The sequence below is a fragment of the Motacilla alba genome, chromosome 5 (assembly GCF_015832195.1).
Source record: "Motacilla alba alba isolate MOTALB_02 chromosome 5, Motacilla_alba_V1.0_pri, whole genome shotgun sequence".
NCBI lineage: Eukaryota > Metazoa > Chordata > Aves > Passeriformes > Motacillidae > Motacilla > Motacilla alba.
In genome coordinates, this window is record NC_052020.1 from 25,758,799 (window position 1) to 25,771,493 (window position 12,695).

At 41.0% G+C, this 12,695-nt stretch overlaps 1 protein-coding gene across 1 annotated transcript in view; it reads right to left on the reverse strand.

Moving 5' to 3' along the window:
* The window catches only part of LOC119701948, a 52,178-nt gene that overhangs the window by 13,715 nt on the left and 25,768 nt on the right, over positions 1-12,695 (reverse strand). The window contains exons 17-23 of the mRNA XM_038139267.1: positions 11,892-11,999; positions 10,518-10,709; positions 9,579-9,745; positions 8,047-8,233; positions 6,723-6,921; positions 2,411-2,492; positions 2,141-2,224 (exon numbers count right to left, since the gene is read on the reverse strand). Of these exons, the coding sequence (XP_037995195.1) occupies positions 2,141-2,224; positions 2,411-2,492; positions 6,723-6,921; positions 8,047-8,233; positions 9,579-9,745; positions 10,518-10,709; positions 11,892-11,999 (1,019 nt within the window). The remainder of the gene's footprint in view (positions 1-2,140; positions 2,225-2,410; positions 2,493-6,722; positions 6,922-8,046; positions 8,234-9,578; positions 9,746-10,517; positions 10,710-11,891; positions 12,000-12,695) is intronic.

Sequence of the window (12,695 nt, forward strand, 5' to 3'; positions counted from 1 at the left end):
AGAGATTGCTGCGTTGCACTTCTACCATGATACTCACTATGCATGAGTTTTTCATTTACAAGGACACAGCTGCCCTCTTGAGCTAAGGTCACCTCTGACTTCTTGTGAGAAATTTCTCTCTAGTTTTGAAGTATGTAAACTCCTCACATCTTGAGCTTCTTTGCACTGTTTTGCCTAAGTGTAAACAGTGTTTCACACCTGATAAGAAACTCCTGCTTTTTCTTGCAGCTTCCTTCTTTCATATTAGACCATGTTTCTGACCTCATGCATGACTTCTTAGCCTTTCACATTGCTGTTCTGATCTCATATTGGAGATATGAGTTAGTATCTCCTCTTCCTTTACAATAAAATAAACAAATAAACACCTTCCAGATAACTTATTCTTTCTACTGTCGTGGAGAGGTGGGAAAAGACACAACATACTGGAATATAAATCCACAGGAAAATTTTGCTCCAGAAGACCTCAAAGACACTTAGCACAGGGCCATGGACAGGTAAAGACTTTACCTATACTGCAAAATGACTATAAAAGATCATTGCCAGCCCTGAAGCAGCATTTGCATGACAGTGACCTCATCAGACCCAATGAGAAAGAAGTGTGACACAGGCAGTGTAGGAAAGGAGAGCAAGACTTCAAGTTGGACTGTCTGAGCAGAGCAATTTGGTATGTGCTCTGTTAATAATGTCCATTCTCAAAAAGGGAAGTGCATCAGTGTTCATAGGCATAGGACTATACATCCATGTGAAGTCTCTCCAAATGTTTAACCTGAGTGTATCAATGCAGGCAGCCAGGCCTAATGAACACAATGATGTTGAGACTGGGGGCAGTTAGCAAGTAGTCTAATGAAGAAACAGGTAAAATCAGCCTTCAAGTAACCAAAGTATCCCGCTCTGGCAAAAGGCACCAAGAATATCTGTGCTGTGCAGCTGCCCACCAGGTCACTGGGTGTGCAAATCAAGGGTGTCAAACCACTGCTAAGGGTCCCAAGAGTAGCTGTGGATCAGATTACCAAGGGCAATTGAATCCATGTCTACAACCTAACTCCTAAATGCACAGAAATGAGGCAGGTACAGAAAGTGCTCACTAATTACAGAACCAATAACTGATGCTGCCAGTGACTGGCTTTGAAGAAGGCAATTCCTGGAAGGGCTCAACTCAGTTCCATGGATCACATCCCTGGAGCCACCTTCGTGGTAATCCCAGTGTGTCAAGAAGGCAGTGCAGATTGAATAAAATACCCAGGCATGTGGATGTGCCCTGTCATGACCAAGGAGCCTTGGCTCATACATCACAGAGCTATAAATAACAAATGACCAAAATCCTGTCAGCTTTGTGAGTTTTGCCTAAAAAAATTTGAGATGTTTGGTATGTTCTTCTGAAACTGCTGCAGCCCCTGAAGTGTAGAGAGTTGTATTGCAGGGTGTATTTTCTTTCTCATCTTTGGGTTTTCCATCCAGCTAATCAAGAAAAGGTTGGCTGTTCCTTAAACTGTGAGCACAACACCTGCTGCTCAGCAACTTTACTCATCACAAAACAGAACAAGGGAGATTTCCTAATTATTACCAAATGGCCTCAAACTAGAGAGAGGAAAGGTAAAAATCTTTTCTAGCACATCTATACATCTAGTCCTCTCATTTTCTAGAGGAGAGATTTCATGTCTGAAGACTCCTGGAAATCTACTAGTTTTTACTAGAGGCCAGAAGAGGGGTTAATTCAGGAAATCAGGTGTTGAAAATCCACTTTAAGATTCTGCCATACTATGATGAGAATAAATGGCATAATTTCCCAGCTCTTGCTATCTACACTGGCAGGAAACTTGTCCTTGTGCTTCAGCAAGACATGTACAGAGAAAGCCTATTGAGGCCCATCCTTTTAAAGATATCAGTCTTGTTTAAACAGATATTGTTCCCCATGTACCAAGGACAGGAAGCCACACTAGGAATTTAACATGAAGCAAGAGTATGTAAGTAGAATGATCAAAGTGATAAGCGGGACAGTGTCTCATGGAGGGAACTGAATGGGTTACAGTAGCTAATTACATTGTTTGGCAGATGCTGAACCCTATCTGCTTTCACCCAGCCTCCACCCATCAGGAAAGTCCCCTTTACAGTTCCCTTTTGAAATTCTCCTTCACGGTACCTTTGTAAGAGAAGTGCACTGTTTCCCATCAGGATTCAGCTGCATAGCTCCGTCTCCTTGTTGAGAGGTTTGAGTGATTAGTTCCTGGAACAAGAAGGGCCAACGTTATCCCTGAAAAAAACATCATTTCTCTTGAAGGCGATCCTCTTTGGGAATTGAGAACTTCAGAGCCACAGGGACAGGGAGCCCATGGTCAGTGCTGGCTGTAGAGCCTTGGCAGGACCCGGGGTTTCCTGCGGTGCCCAGTGCCACAGCCTAGGCTGTGCTTGCCCCACTAAGCCCGAGCAGAGGCACAACAGCCAGGTAAGGCCCGCCCTTCATGACACACGGGGAGGGGAAGCAGCTCCTGGCCCTGGTTGTTAAAGGAACAGCAAACCCGTCTCCCATAAACACACCCTGTTATTAATCTCTCATCTTGAAGTACACCTCCGTGTTACTTAATACTACTTCTAAAGTTGCATATATGGTGTCTCTCAAATTTATAAAACCCCTAAATATTCAAAATGCTCCCCTTGTAAACAAGTTCTTGAGTCCCAAGTAGTTTTCTTTTTCTTTCTGCAGTTTACTATAACTTTAAAAGTTTCAATATTGAGGTCTTGAAGCCTTGACGTCCTTCATCCTGCATAGAGTCATTATAGTCAATGGTAGGTCAACAAAGTAGTATCATCTTTGCACTACTTGCAGCACAACCACTTGAGATCCCAAATGCCTTGCTTTGCTCTGCACCCTTCTTACCTGAGATAAAATGCCATCTTGGTCCATTCCGGTCGCATTCACACACACATCCAGTGTTATCTGTGGCAATGCAATCTCACATCCCCCAGCTTCCACAGACACCAATGGTTCAAATGTCCCAGGTGCAGGTGAGCAACTATTTTATAAACTGACTCAGAGCCCCACCTCTGACTGGTTTCTTAAAACCAGTTACTCCCCTCCCATTTTCTTATGGTAGGAAGCTGAATCCTGTGGTCAAATAAGTAGGAAAAAATGCCTTTCCCTATATAGCAGGTGGGAAGTATTGTGTTTGAGTCACTTTGCTCTATACTGGCCAATGGCAGGTTTAAAACTAACTATAAGAGAAGGATGTCCTCTTACCTGAGCACTGAAATTTCAACTTAGCAAGACCTTAAAGCCCAAGGAAATACATACTCTGCAATAAGATACAGCAACAGTTCATAAACTGAATTTAGGTCATCTATGACAGTAAGCAGAGACAATAAAACAGCTAATGAGAACAACAAAAAATAAAATAAGGGAACACTATTGCTCTTAGAATAACCTGGTAATTGCAAAAAAACAGTTTAAGGCTTTCTGAACCACATGTCCCTACAATCCCAAGTCTAGACATGCAGAGCAGCACACTCACATGGTGGTTTGTATCTACTCAGCCAAGGTCTAGCAGGGCTGGTTCTCTCCTCAAGTCATTGTGTTCCTTCCCTCTCCTTTCCTATGGCTTGTTATTCTTATTTTTGTTTCGATGTAGAGTCCTGAAGCAATGACTTTCCTTACCTTAGCTCCACACCCATGAATACTTCTGCACTGTTTTCTAGCTCAAACTGACTCTGGCTGTAAAGTAGCTGCATTTAAGTGCCTGTGTCTGTCCCAGTGAAACCTGCCAGCCAGATGCAAAACTCAGCCCTGACGTCACACTACGCTCCCCAAAGTCCTTGGCACAACTGTGGCACCACTGCTGGGGCAGGACACCTGCTCCTGTCCACACACTTCTGACCCCTGTGCCATAGAAACTGGCACGGCTCACAGCTCATTGGAAGAGGATCAGAAAAGGCAGCTAAAGACTGTTGCATCATCAAGGGATCATAACAGATCATAACAAACTTTCTGGGGAAAGGGATTCTTTTGTCTTCTCTGCTTCCCCAGTACATCATCTCTGAGCAAAAAGATGCTCATTCCCTGAGCATTCTTGAGCTCACTGGTCAAACATTGCCACCAGCCAGCACAGGTACCCTTTGCACATTCCCATGCAAAATAATACCAACAGTCATCACAGCCAACTTGGTAGAATAAATTTTTGCTATAGGGGACAGTATTTTGTGATGCCATTAAGGGTTGTTGTGTCTACACACATGGCATGTTTCCTCTGGGTGCCAGCTCAATGCTGTAGCTTGATGAAATGCATTTTTCATTAGGTCACACAAAATTGGCAGCATTGGCATGTCAGTCATGTTTAAAGACAGTGCTTTACTGTAACATCTCCTTGGAGGGCAAAATTATTAAACAGACTGTTTACCAGGACTGCACCTCTGAGGCTTTCACTCCCACAGTGCCAGTGGCCAAAAAACTCTCATTTTCATGGACAGCATTTGCAATCCACATTAGAGACAGCCCTTGCATGAGGGAGGGACCATGGTTCACTCCATACTCCTGCAATCTGTCTCTGAGACATTCCTTTATCCATGATACTCACAGCTAGTATTTGGTATGCTCTTTGCAGAGATAAAAACAGTTTTGTTTTCCAGGAACAAGGAATGTTCACACTGTGAACCTGAAGCATATTACTGAAATGCCTGAACATGTGGAGCAAGGCAGAATTTTCATTTTGCGAACAAGCCTTTATTGTCTTGTGCTGTATACACAAAATTTTTGCATGGAAATAACATTTCTTCAGAACTGTAGGCGGCAAGAGTTTTTGGCTAAAACCTGTGTTTACTTTTTCACAACAGGGTTTTCAGGTAAAAATGGAGGTAATTCCCAGGATTATATGCGGAGCGCATTGCATTATATTTCTGACTATGACTATTAAAACTACCATAAAAAAAAAAAAAAAAAAAAAAAAAAAGAGAAGTGTGTAGTTGTTCAAAACCTGACAAGTTTCAATGTTAATATTTATGCCAAAATCTTCAGGCTGGCAATATTGGGCTACAGTTGTACAAAAATGTAAGTTTTGTTTTGACATAATAAATTACTAAAATGTTGGAAAAGTCATTGTGAACCAATTTGTAAAGATAATTTGTCACCACTCCTTGCTAAAATGAAAATCCTCAGAGTGTCATTTTGTAACGAGCCAAACATGTTATTTGGCCGTGAATGAACCCTGTTATTTTCAGGTTGGGTTCCCTATGCTGACGAGGTAGGCAGTATATTAAAAAGAAGTTATGTTTTAAAGCAAAGATGTTTTGTAAAATATTAATATGAAATGTTTCAACTTACCCAAGCATTTTCCCTGGTTTATTTTAGTCTTATATTATAATATGTAGTTGATAGACTTTTTTTCTGACTGAATAGACTCTTTGTTCAATATTTTCCCAGTTGTCTCTAGGACACAAAACTTATTAATAAAGTGTGTTTTCAATTTGACTTGCTCCTGCAATGCAAACGTTGTTATGGATTTATAATTTTTACAGCTCACCCTCAGCACAGTTTGGAATAGTTTAAAAAAAGGCACTTTCAATAAAAAGGGAAAGGAAGGAAATTTTAAAATGCAAGCCCACAACAAATGTAATTGGTGTTTTTGTTCTAGATCCCATGCATGGTCTTCAGATTGTTTTAAGATGGTCTTAGTTGTTTCAGACTTCTGACTCTCTTCTACTCAGTTTGTACAGGCAGAGCTAGACAAATAAGAACAAATAAGAGGTTGTTGTTTTTTTTTTTTTTAAATAGGCATACAACCTAAACTGTTATGAGTAACACAGCAAAGTTTTCATTGCCTATTTGAAGAAAAGTATTTTCAAATACTTTCCTCTTTTTAAGAATAGTATTTTATTATGAGAAGTAACTCAACAGGGAAAACAAGATCCCGGGTGTTTTATTTTGAAAGCTTCAAATTGAAGTGTTAAGATTTTATATATTGTCTCAGTATAAACCAATTAAACTGACATAAACCAACAGGTAATTTTGATGTGCCCAAATTACAGCCTTTGCTTCAAAAAAAAAAATTTATGTGAAAAGTCTTATGCCACTTCCTCCTAAGTTGCTCCTTCCCATCACATATGATTCATTCACAGCCCAAGAGAGCCCAGGATGTGGATGCGAATCGTGGGGCTGGTTGTGTGCACACACTTGTCCCTCTTTACATTTCCATCCTCTGTGGCTGCTCTTTGGAACACTTGAAGAACAGAGTTGACCCAAGGATCCAATACCAGCTTCCAGCTGTGTCTCAGATTCTCTTTGTTTTCCAGGGCTGATGGTACCTTGTGTTCCACAGAGCAGAATTGTGGGAGCAGAAGTTTCTACTCCTTCTTACGGCCTGTAGGTGTGTTGGCTGTGTTATATAACTGTAGCACTGTGGCGATAAAAAATTATTTTCCTTTATGTCATATATTATAATAAGTTAGGCTTAAAATCACACTATTTAAAAATATCTAACAAGTATTTTAGGCAAAGAGTGTTCTACAGACAACCTGAATTTATGGAACAAAACGTAAGTAAAAATTTCCCACACAATGTCTTTGCTTATAGAGACCATTTCTTGGGAATGGACAAACCCCAGCAAACCACTGCACCAGCTGGGGTGGTTTCTGTAGTGCAGAACAGCCAGTGTTTGAAAAAGCTAGGTCCCTTCTGGGTCCTAGAGCATGAAAAACTCCTCTGAGAAGTTAAGGGCAGTTGGACAGGCAATCAGCACATCTGCCTTCTCCTTTGCATCGCTGTCTGCAAGGCCTGCATAATCATCTGAGAGTTGTTGAGGATGTTGTACTCGCTGAGATTCAGCAGCTTGCGGTAGTTCTCATCGGTGTATCTGACCGAGAACATGCAGTAGGGGGAACAGGAGCTGGTCAAATCCATCTGGCCTTCCTCCATCTCTGAGCAACAGCGCTTGACACCTAAGAGAAAGAGTTGTTGTTACTGTGACATGATGTTTATCTTAATCGGTGTCAAAGAGCAAGACTTTTCCCCTGAAGAAAATTCATAGGGTTTAAATGCAAACAATGCAGGTCATATATCACCACCCTAGTCAAGAGAACATTGTGAGTCTGAAGTAAGGAGGACACAAGGGAGAAGTGAGGGATGGCATCACCATGTTCATCTTCAGGTTACTCAGACACATCTGTCTCATTAAAGCCATGGATCAGGCAAGGATGTCAGCCTAAAAGGGCACTTCAAAAGCCACTGTCCATGCATTGCAGCTGGGATTTCTAAGATCCCTGGGCAGCTGGGATTTCTATGAATCTCAGTCGAGGAAGATTAATTGCTAGTAAGAGAAGAGAATTTAAGTGAGAAAGGAGCAATAGAAACATGCAGAAACTAAGAGTTCCTGCAATGCTGAATAATGTCCAAGGCGCCGGCCACCAGGATCCATCTCTGCCTTTCTGACTTTTGTGTCACACAAATTCCAAAACAGCAGCATTTTGGGCTTTGCTACCAAGGAGCAGAGCAAATGCATCCTAGTAACCTGCAGTAAAGAAGAGAAGTACAAAGCATATGACCTGGCAGAAAAGGAGTGACAGGGCCTGAACACAGCACAGTCAGTAAAATGGTCCCTGGGCTGATGCTGTACCAAAATCAGACACACTGATCTTAACGTTACTGGAGTTCAGCCTGAAAGCCAGGTTCTTTCTCCCCCACCCCTCATATGTAACACTATGGCTCCTCAAGTGTAGAATTACATCCTGAACAATAGACAATATATGCAGTGGGAAATAATCTGAGAGAGCTATACTTTTCACAGGAAAAAAACTTCTGTAGTTGGGTAGGACCACTTCAAGTAACAAATGGGAGAGAGGTGAAGGTAGACACCATCCAGAAGACATGGGGTGTGCTGGTTCTCTTAAGGCGACAATGAGTGAATATAATAGCTTTGGCAGGGATGGGGAAAACAAGTTTAATTAGCTGAAGTGCTCCCCCACGGACCCAGTGAGCAAAGACAGCCAGCAGCAAAGAAGTCTCTGTCTGAGTCAGGGAAGCAGTGGTGCCTTTTGTTTAATGCTTTGCTACTACTTGTAACTTACCGGGTGCTTTGTACTCTCGGAAGGTATCATTCACAAGGGGAAGAAAAATCACAATCGGACATCCTGGCAAATCTGAATCTTGGAAGACGTAGCACTCCTTCAGGTTTTTCTTATCTTCATCAGTCAAAGAAATTGTTGGGAATGGGATTTTCTGCTCTGAGTAGTATTTACACGCCTTATCTAGAGACTGGAGGATCACAAAAATGGTCAGCACTGGAAATCAATTTCATTGTCTAAAGGCCCCAAATTGTCATCTACTATTAAGGTTTAGTGACTCAGATCCATAGGGCGAGTTCTGTCTTATCAAAGGTTACTCTATATATAATTACCACACAAAGTGACCACATTGCTAATCACAAGCTGTAAACACAATTTCAGAATTAAATAATTCACCCAGGACACTGCTTTTTTAAAAAAAAATTGAAGCAATTTGCAGAAGTTTAGGGTAAAGCATTAGTTTTAGCAAAGGAAAGAACCCGTGTTAATACATTGCATAGAATTAACTAGAGAAGGAAATCCCAGCAAGAAAATGTTTAAGGTATCTTATGTGCTTGGAAGCCAGGAGATAAGAAAGTTAAGTTTGAATGTGCAATTATATGTCTGCCTGTGCAGCCATTATGGTATAGTGTTAATTTAGAAAATCTGAAGTATTAGGCTATGCTGTATCTTTTCCCTGAAATGTTTAATAAAATATCATGTACTAATATGCACTATATTATTTACTCTGCACCATCTAATAGTGAACACTATAAAGCAGAAAAAGGTTTCTACTGAAGTACTTAAAATTGTAGGAGCCTTTTTTTACAAGTTCTATAGACAATGAATGAGGCTGATTCAAAACTTCATTATATCCGTCTCATCCAACATACAGACTACTAGCAGTAGCACAGCTGTTCTCATTCTCAAAATGTAATTCTACTTAGGAAGGCCAAAGTGCTTAACCGTGAGTTTTCAATTAACCTCAGTTTCTAAAAGATAAAAAGATAAAACATAAAAACATAAAAAGATCTAAAACATAAAAAGATCCAAACTTTTTTTTCTGCCAGCTCCTATAGACAGCTAATTAGTATTTATCTCCACAAAATGGGTTTTCTGCAGGAAGATGCTCATCACTGAATTTTACTTGTAGTGTCTTATTTGTCAGCCCAGAAAGGATCTGCTGTTAATATTCAATCAACCCTTTTTATATTCTAACTTAAGTCAGAAGAAATAACTTCCTCATCTTTATGAACATTCCTGTGCAGTCTGGAAGCCTGCTTGATTCAGTATAAAGCAGAAGAGGCTCCTCCCATTATTCTAGAAAAGACCATGCTGACACCCCCTTGAATAATTCAACATGTTCATAAACCAGCAAGAAACAGTCCAGGAATGGCAGGAAGAAATAGGAACAGTATTAATCACTACAGTGAAAAATATAGGGGAATGCAGGTGTTATAAACAAACAGCTGATAAAACCAGCAGTTCTGGATGCTACAAGCTGAGCATTTATAAGTAAAAGGAGACACAACACATGGTAACAAGAACACCCTCACCGATGTATGCGATCCAGTAGTATAACTTAGATAGATGATGACATCCACTTCCCTCTGTGGCCTTAAAAGTGGTGCACTGCTGGTATTGATGAAAAATCCAGCATCTATCATGCCCAGCTGATCAGGATTTTGCATCAGCTGGTTGGGACGTGAGTCTAACACAGTGTCTAAAAGGAAAATATTTTTTGAATAAGAATAGATCTGTGGGTATTTTGACTGGAAAAAGAAGTGTAAGGTACAACTGACCATTCCAGAGGCCTGGTTTAATTTAATTGCCACACTACTAGATCATCAAACAAGGATAAGAAGGACTGCAAAACACCTAAGTTCCTGTTCTGAAAAATCAGTGTTGAGTTTCCAGGCAATGTACTGCATTAACATGGCACACCTATTAGTGCCAATAAGCGTCATCTAATAATTAAGTTAAATCTGCCTTGCTTCCTTTCAGTCATTGTTTCATCTTCTATCTGTCACTGTTTTGGAGAACAAAGTATTTTCAATCCTTTATACATTTGGACTTATGCTTCCCACTCAGACCCCTCTTCTTCAGCCTAGAAAGCCCCATTCATTTCCAGTTTTCTCTTATAGGCAATATTTTCTTGGATATTTCAGTTGCATCTGAAGTTAGAAGTATAATCTTGCCAAATTAAGCTTTCTCCTATGTTCACTCTGCTCTCTGCCACTTTAAATTTGGTTCTGTCAGCTTCAAGTCTACCTTCTCAGTCTGGACTGCAGAGGTCTCAGCTGAAGCAAATGAATACAAACATTAACTCTTCAGTACCTGACAACACTGAAGTCTTAGTGTCTTCTCTCTATTCAGAAAACAAAAGTTCTCTGGGGAGGATTTTTATCCCCTGCCAAGTCTGACAGGCTTCTTTCCTAAATTCCCCACCCCAAAACTCCTGAAAAGGATGCCAGTTAAATATTAGTTGCCATCACCTTTCCACCGACAGAAGTGCTCATTATCCATGTAGTTGTTATGCAGCTGGTAGCCCTTCAGGAAATTGTGGTGCTGGGCCACGGAGAAGCGGTCGGTCAGTGCTCCGCGAAGGGCGCTGGACAGGGGGCCAGGGGGGGTGTACATGCGAGTCCTCAGCTCGTGGGGTCTTGTGGGCAGCACCGGGTCTTCATCTAGATCAGGGGAGAAAAACTGGTGAACTGCTTGGTAACTTGTGTTCCTTTCTGGCTGCCCTGGCACAAAGGAGTTCTCAGGGGCTCTTCTGGGACGATTCCCTAAACACACACACACTCTTCTGAGGAAAAGGAATGGCTGCTGGACAAAGCTCTGCTGATGGTCTTAAGCTTTGAGTTAAAGACAGTTCATCAGAAGCAATCTTTAGTCATGGAAAAAGGACACCTTAAGGAAATTAGACAATTCAGAAAATCTTCTGTCAGAACTTAAATATCGTCATAGGGAGATAACATGAAACAGATGCAAGCATGCAGAAAATGGGGCTGATGAATACCCTGCTGCTCAGTCAGATGGGCAACAACAGCAACCACGGGGTCTATTGCAACAGTGACAGCTGCAACCCAATAATCACTCATGGCTACATGAGCATACGCTTAATCAGCAGAGGGAGAGCACCCCAGGAAAACCTGGGGCATACATTCATATTCAGAAACTATGGGTAGTTTAGGGGGTGGGTAGATGGCATATGGGTGAAAAGCAGAAATATGGCACAAGGCATGGTTTCTAGAAATGACGATGTGCTTTGCCAGCCCAGGTACTGGAGCAGGAGAGACTTGGTGGTTTCCACAATTGCACATTGTATTTCTGAATTTTCAGGATGTCTGTAATTATAGTTACTATCATATCAAGTGATTTAGCAATAAAATCACAGTTTCTGTATTGCTTCAGAAAATACCCTCTGGGCCTCATTTATCTTTGTGTCAGTATGAATACAATGCAGTAATTACTGTACTGAGTAATGAAACAAAACTCCAGGAAACATTGATTAACCAGTTGATATTAAGGTTTATTCTCCTCATAGGCAGTGAAAAGTACCATATTCTCTGCTGTTGGTTCTTGCTTCTGTATGGCTAAGTGAGAGCTGTAATGCCAGAACACTTCCTGAGAAATGTCTGACCCCTCTAAAACTTCCTCTAAAGGAACCAGTAGAGCTTTAGTAAATGTAATTACAGCAACTTTTCCCTGATTACCCTCTTCCTCTTACTCTATTCAGTGTGAGGGGAAGTCACTATCTCTTAGCAAGATCCTATGACGTCAACTTCAGCAAAGTTGACAAGATGATGCCAAAAACCACACAGTAAAATAAATAACCATAAATGAAAGGCTTAGTAATTTCTCACCAACTTCATCTATTCTGTCTTGTGTCCATCTCTTCCAGAAGTCCTCTGAACTGTGGGACAGTCCCCATATTTGTAAAAGGTTCACAGAAAATATACTGCTCCACATACCTGTAAAAGGAATTAGTGAACACAAGGACATATTTTAACAAGAAAATGCCCTTTTCCTTCTATTTTGACCTCCTGGCTCAATTTTTTAATGGGCTTAACGCAAATATTTCTAAACTTTTATGCTGTTAAATTCCGCTTAACTTTCTATATCATTGATTCACTTCATGCTACCATCAACTTTGTGCCTAACCTACTAGATGGCCCTTTCACATGGTAAAGACAGCAAAGAATGTGAGGCAAGTAATGGAGAAAATAAGACACACTTGCTCAAGAGGCAAACCAAAGAATTCAGTTAACTCGTACACCACAAACACATCATTTCCATCCGCATCTTCCTTTCTCCAGCTTATCTTTTTCTGCACTTACTCTGATCAGTAACTCTTTCAAACACCCTGAATTGTTTCACAAGGGGATGAACTGGCTTTTCAGATGTTTGTTTGTAAGACAAGATCTCACACCACAGTTTGTAAAGGCTCACACATACAGTGGGCTCCAGCTCCACTGTGCACTCTTTTCTCCATCCAGGATTACCCCTCTCTGCCTTGCAACAGGGGAACTGCTGGCTTTGTTGACAAAACAGAATGCTACTATATCACCAGTCATTGTAAATTTGAATCTGACTATCACAACTGGACTCAGGCTGGAGTGCATTCAGAGAGGAATCAGAAGAATAACCAAAGAAGTGAGAGCTATTAC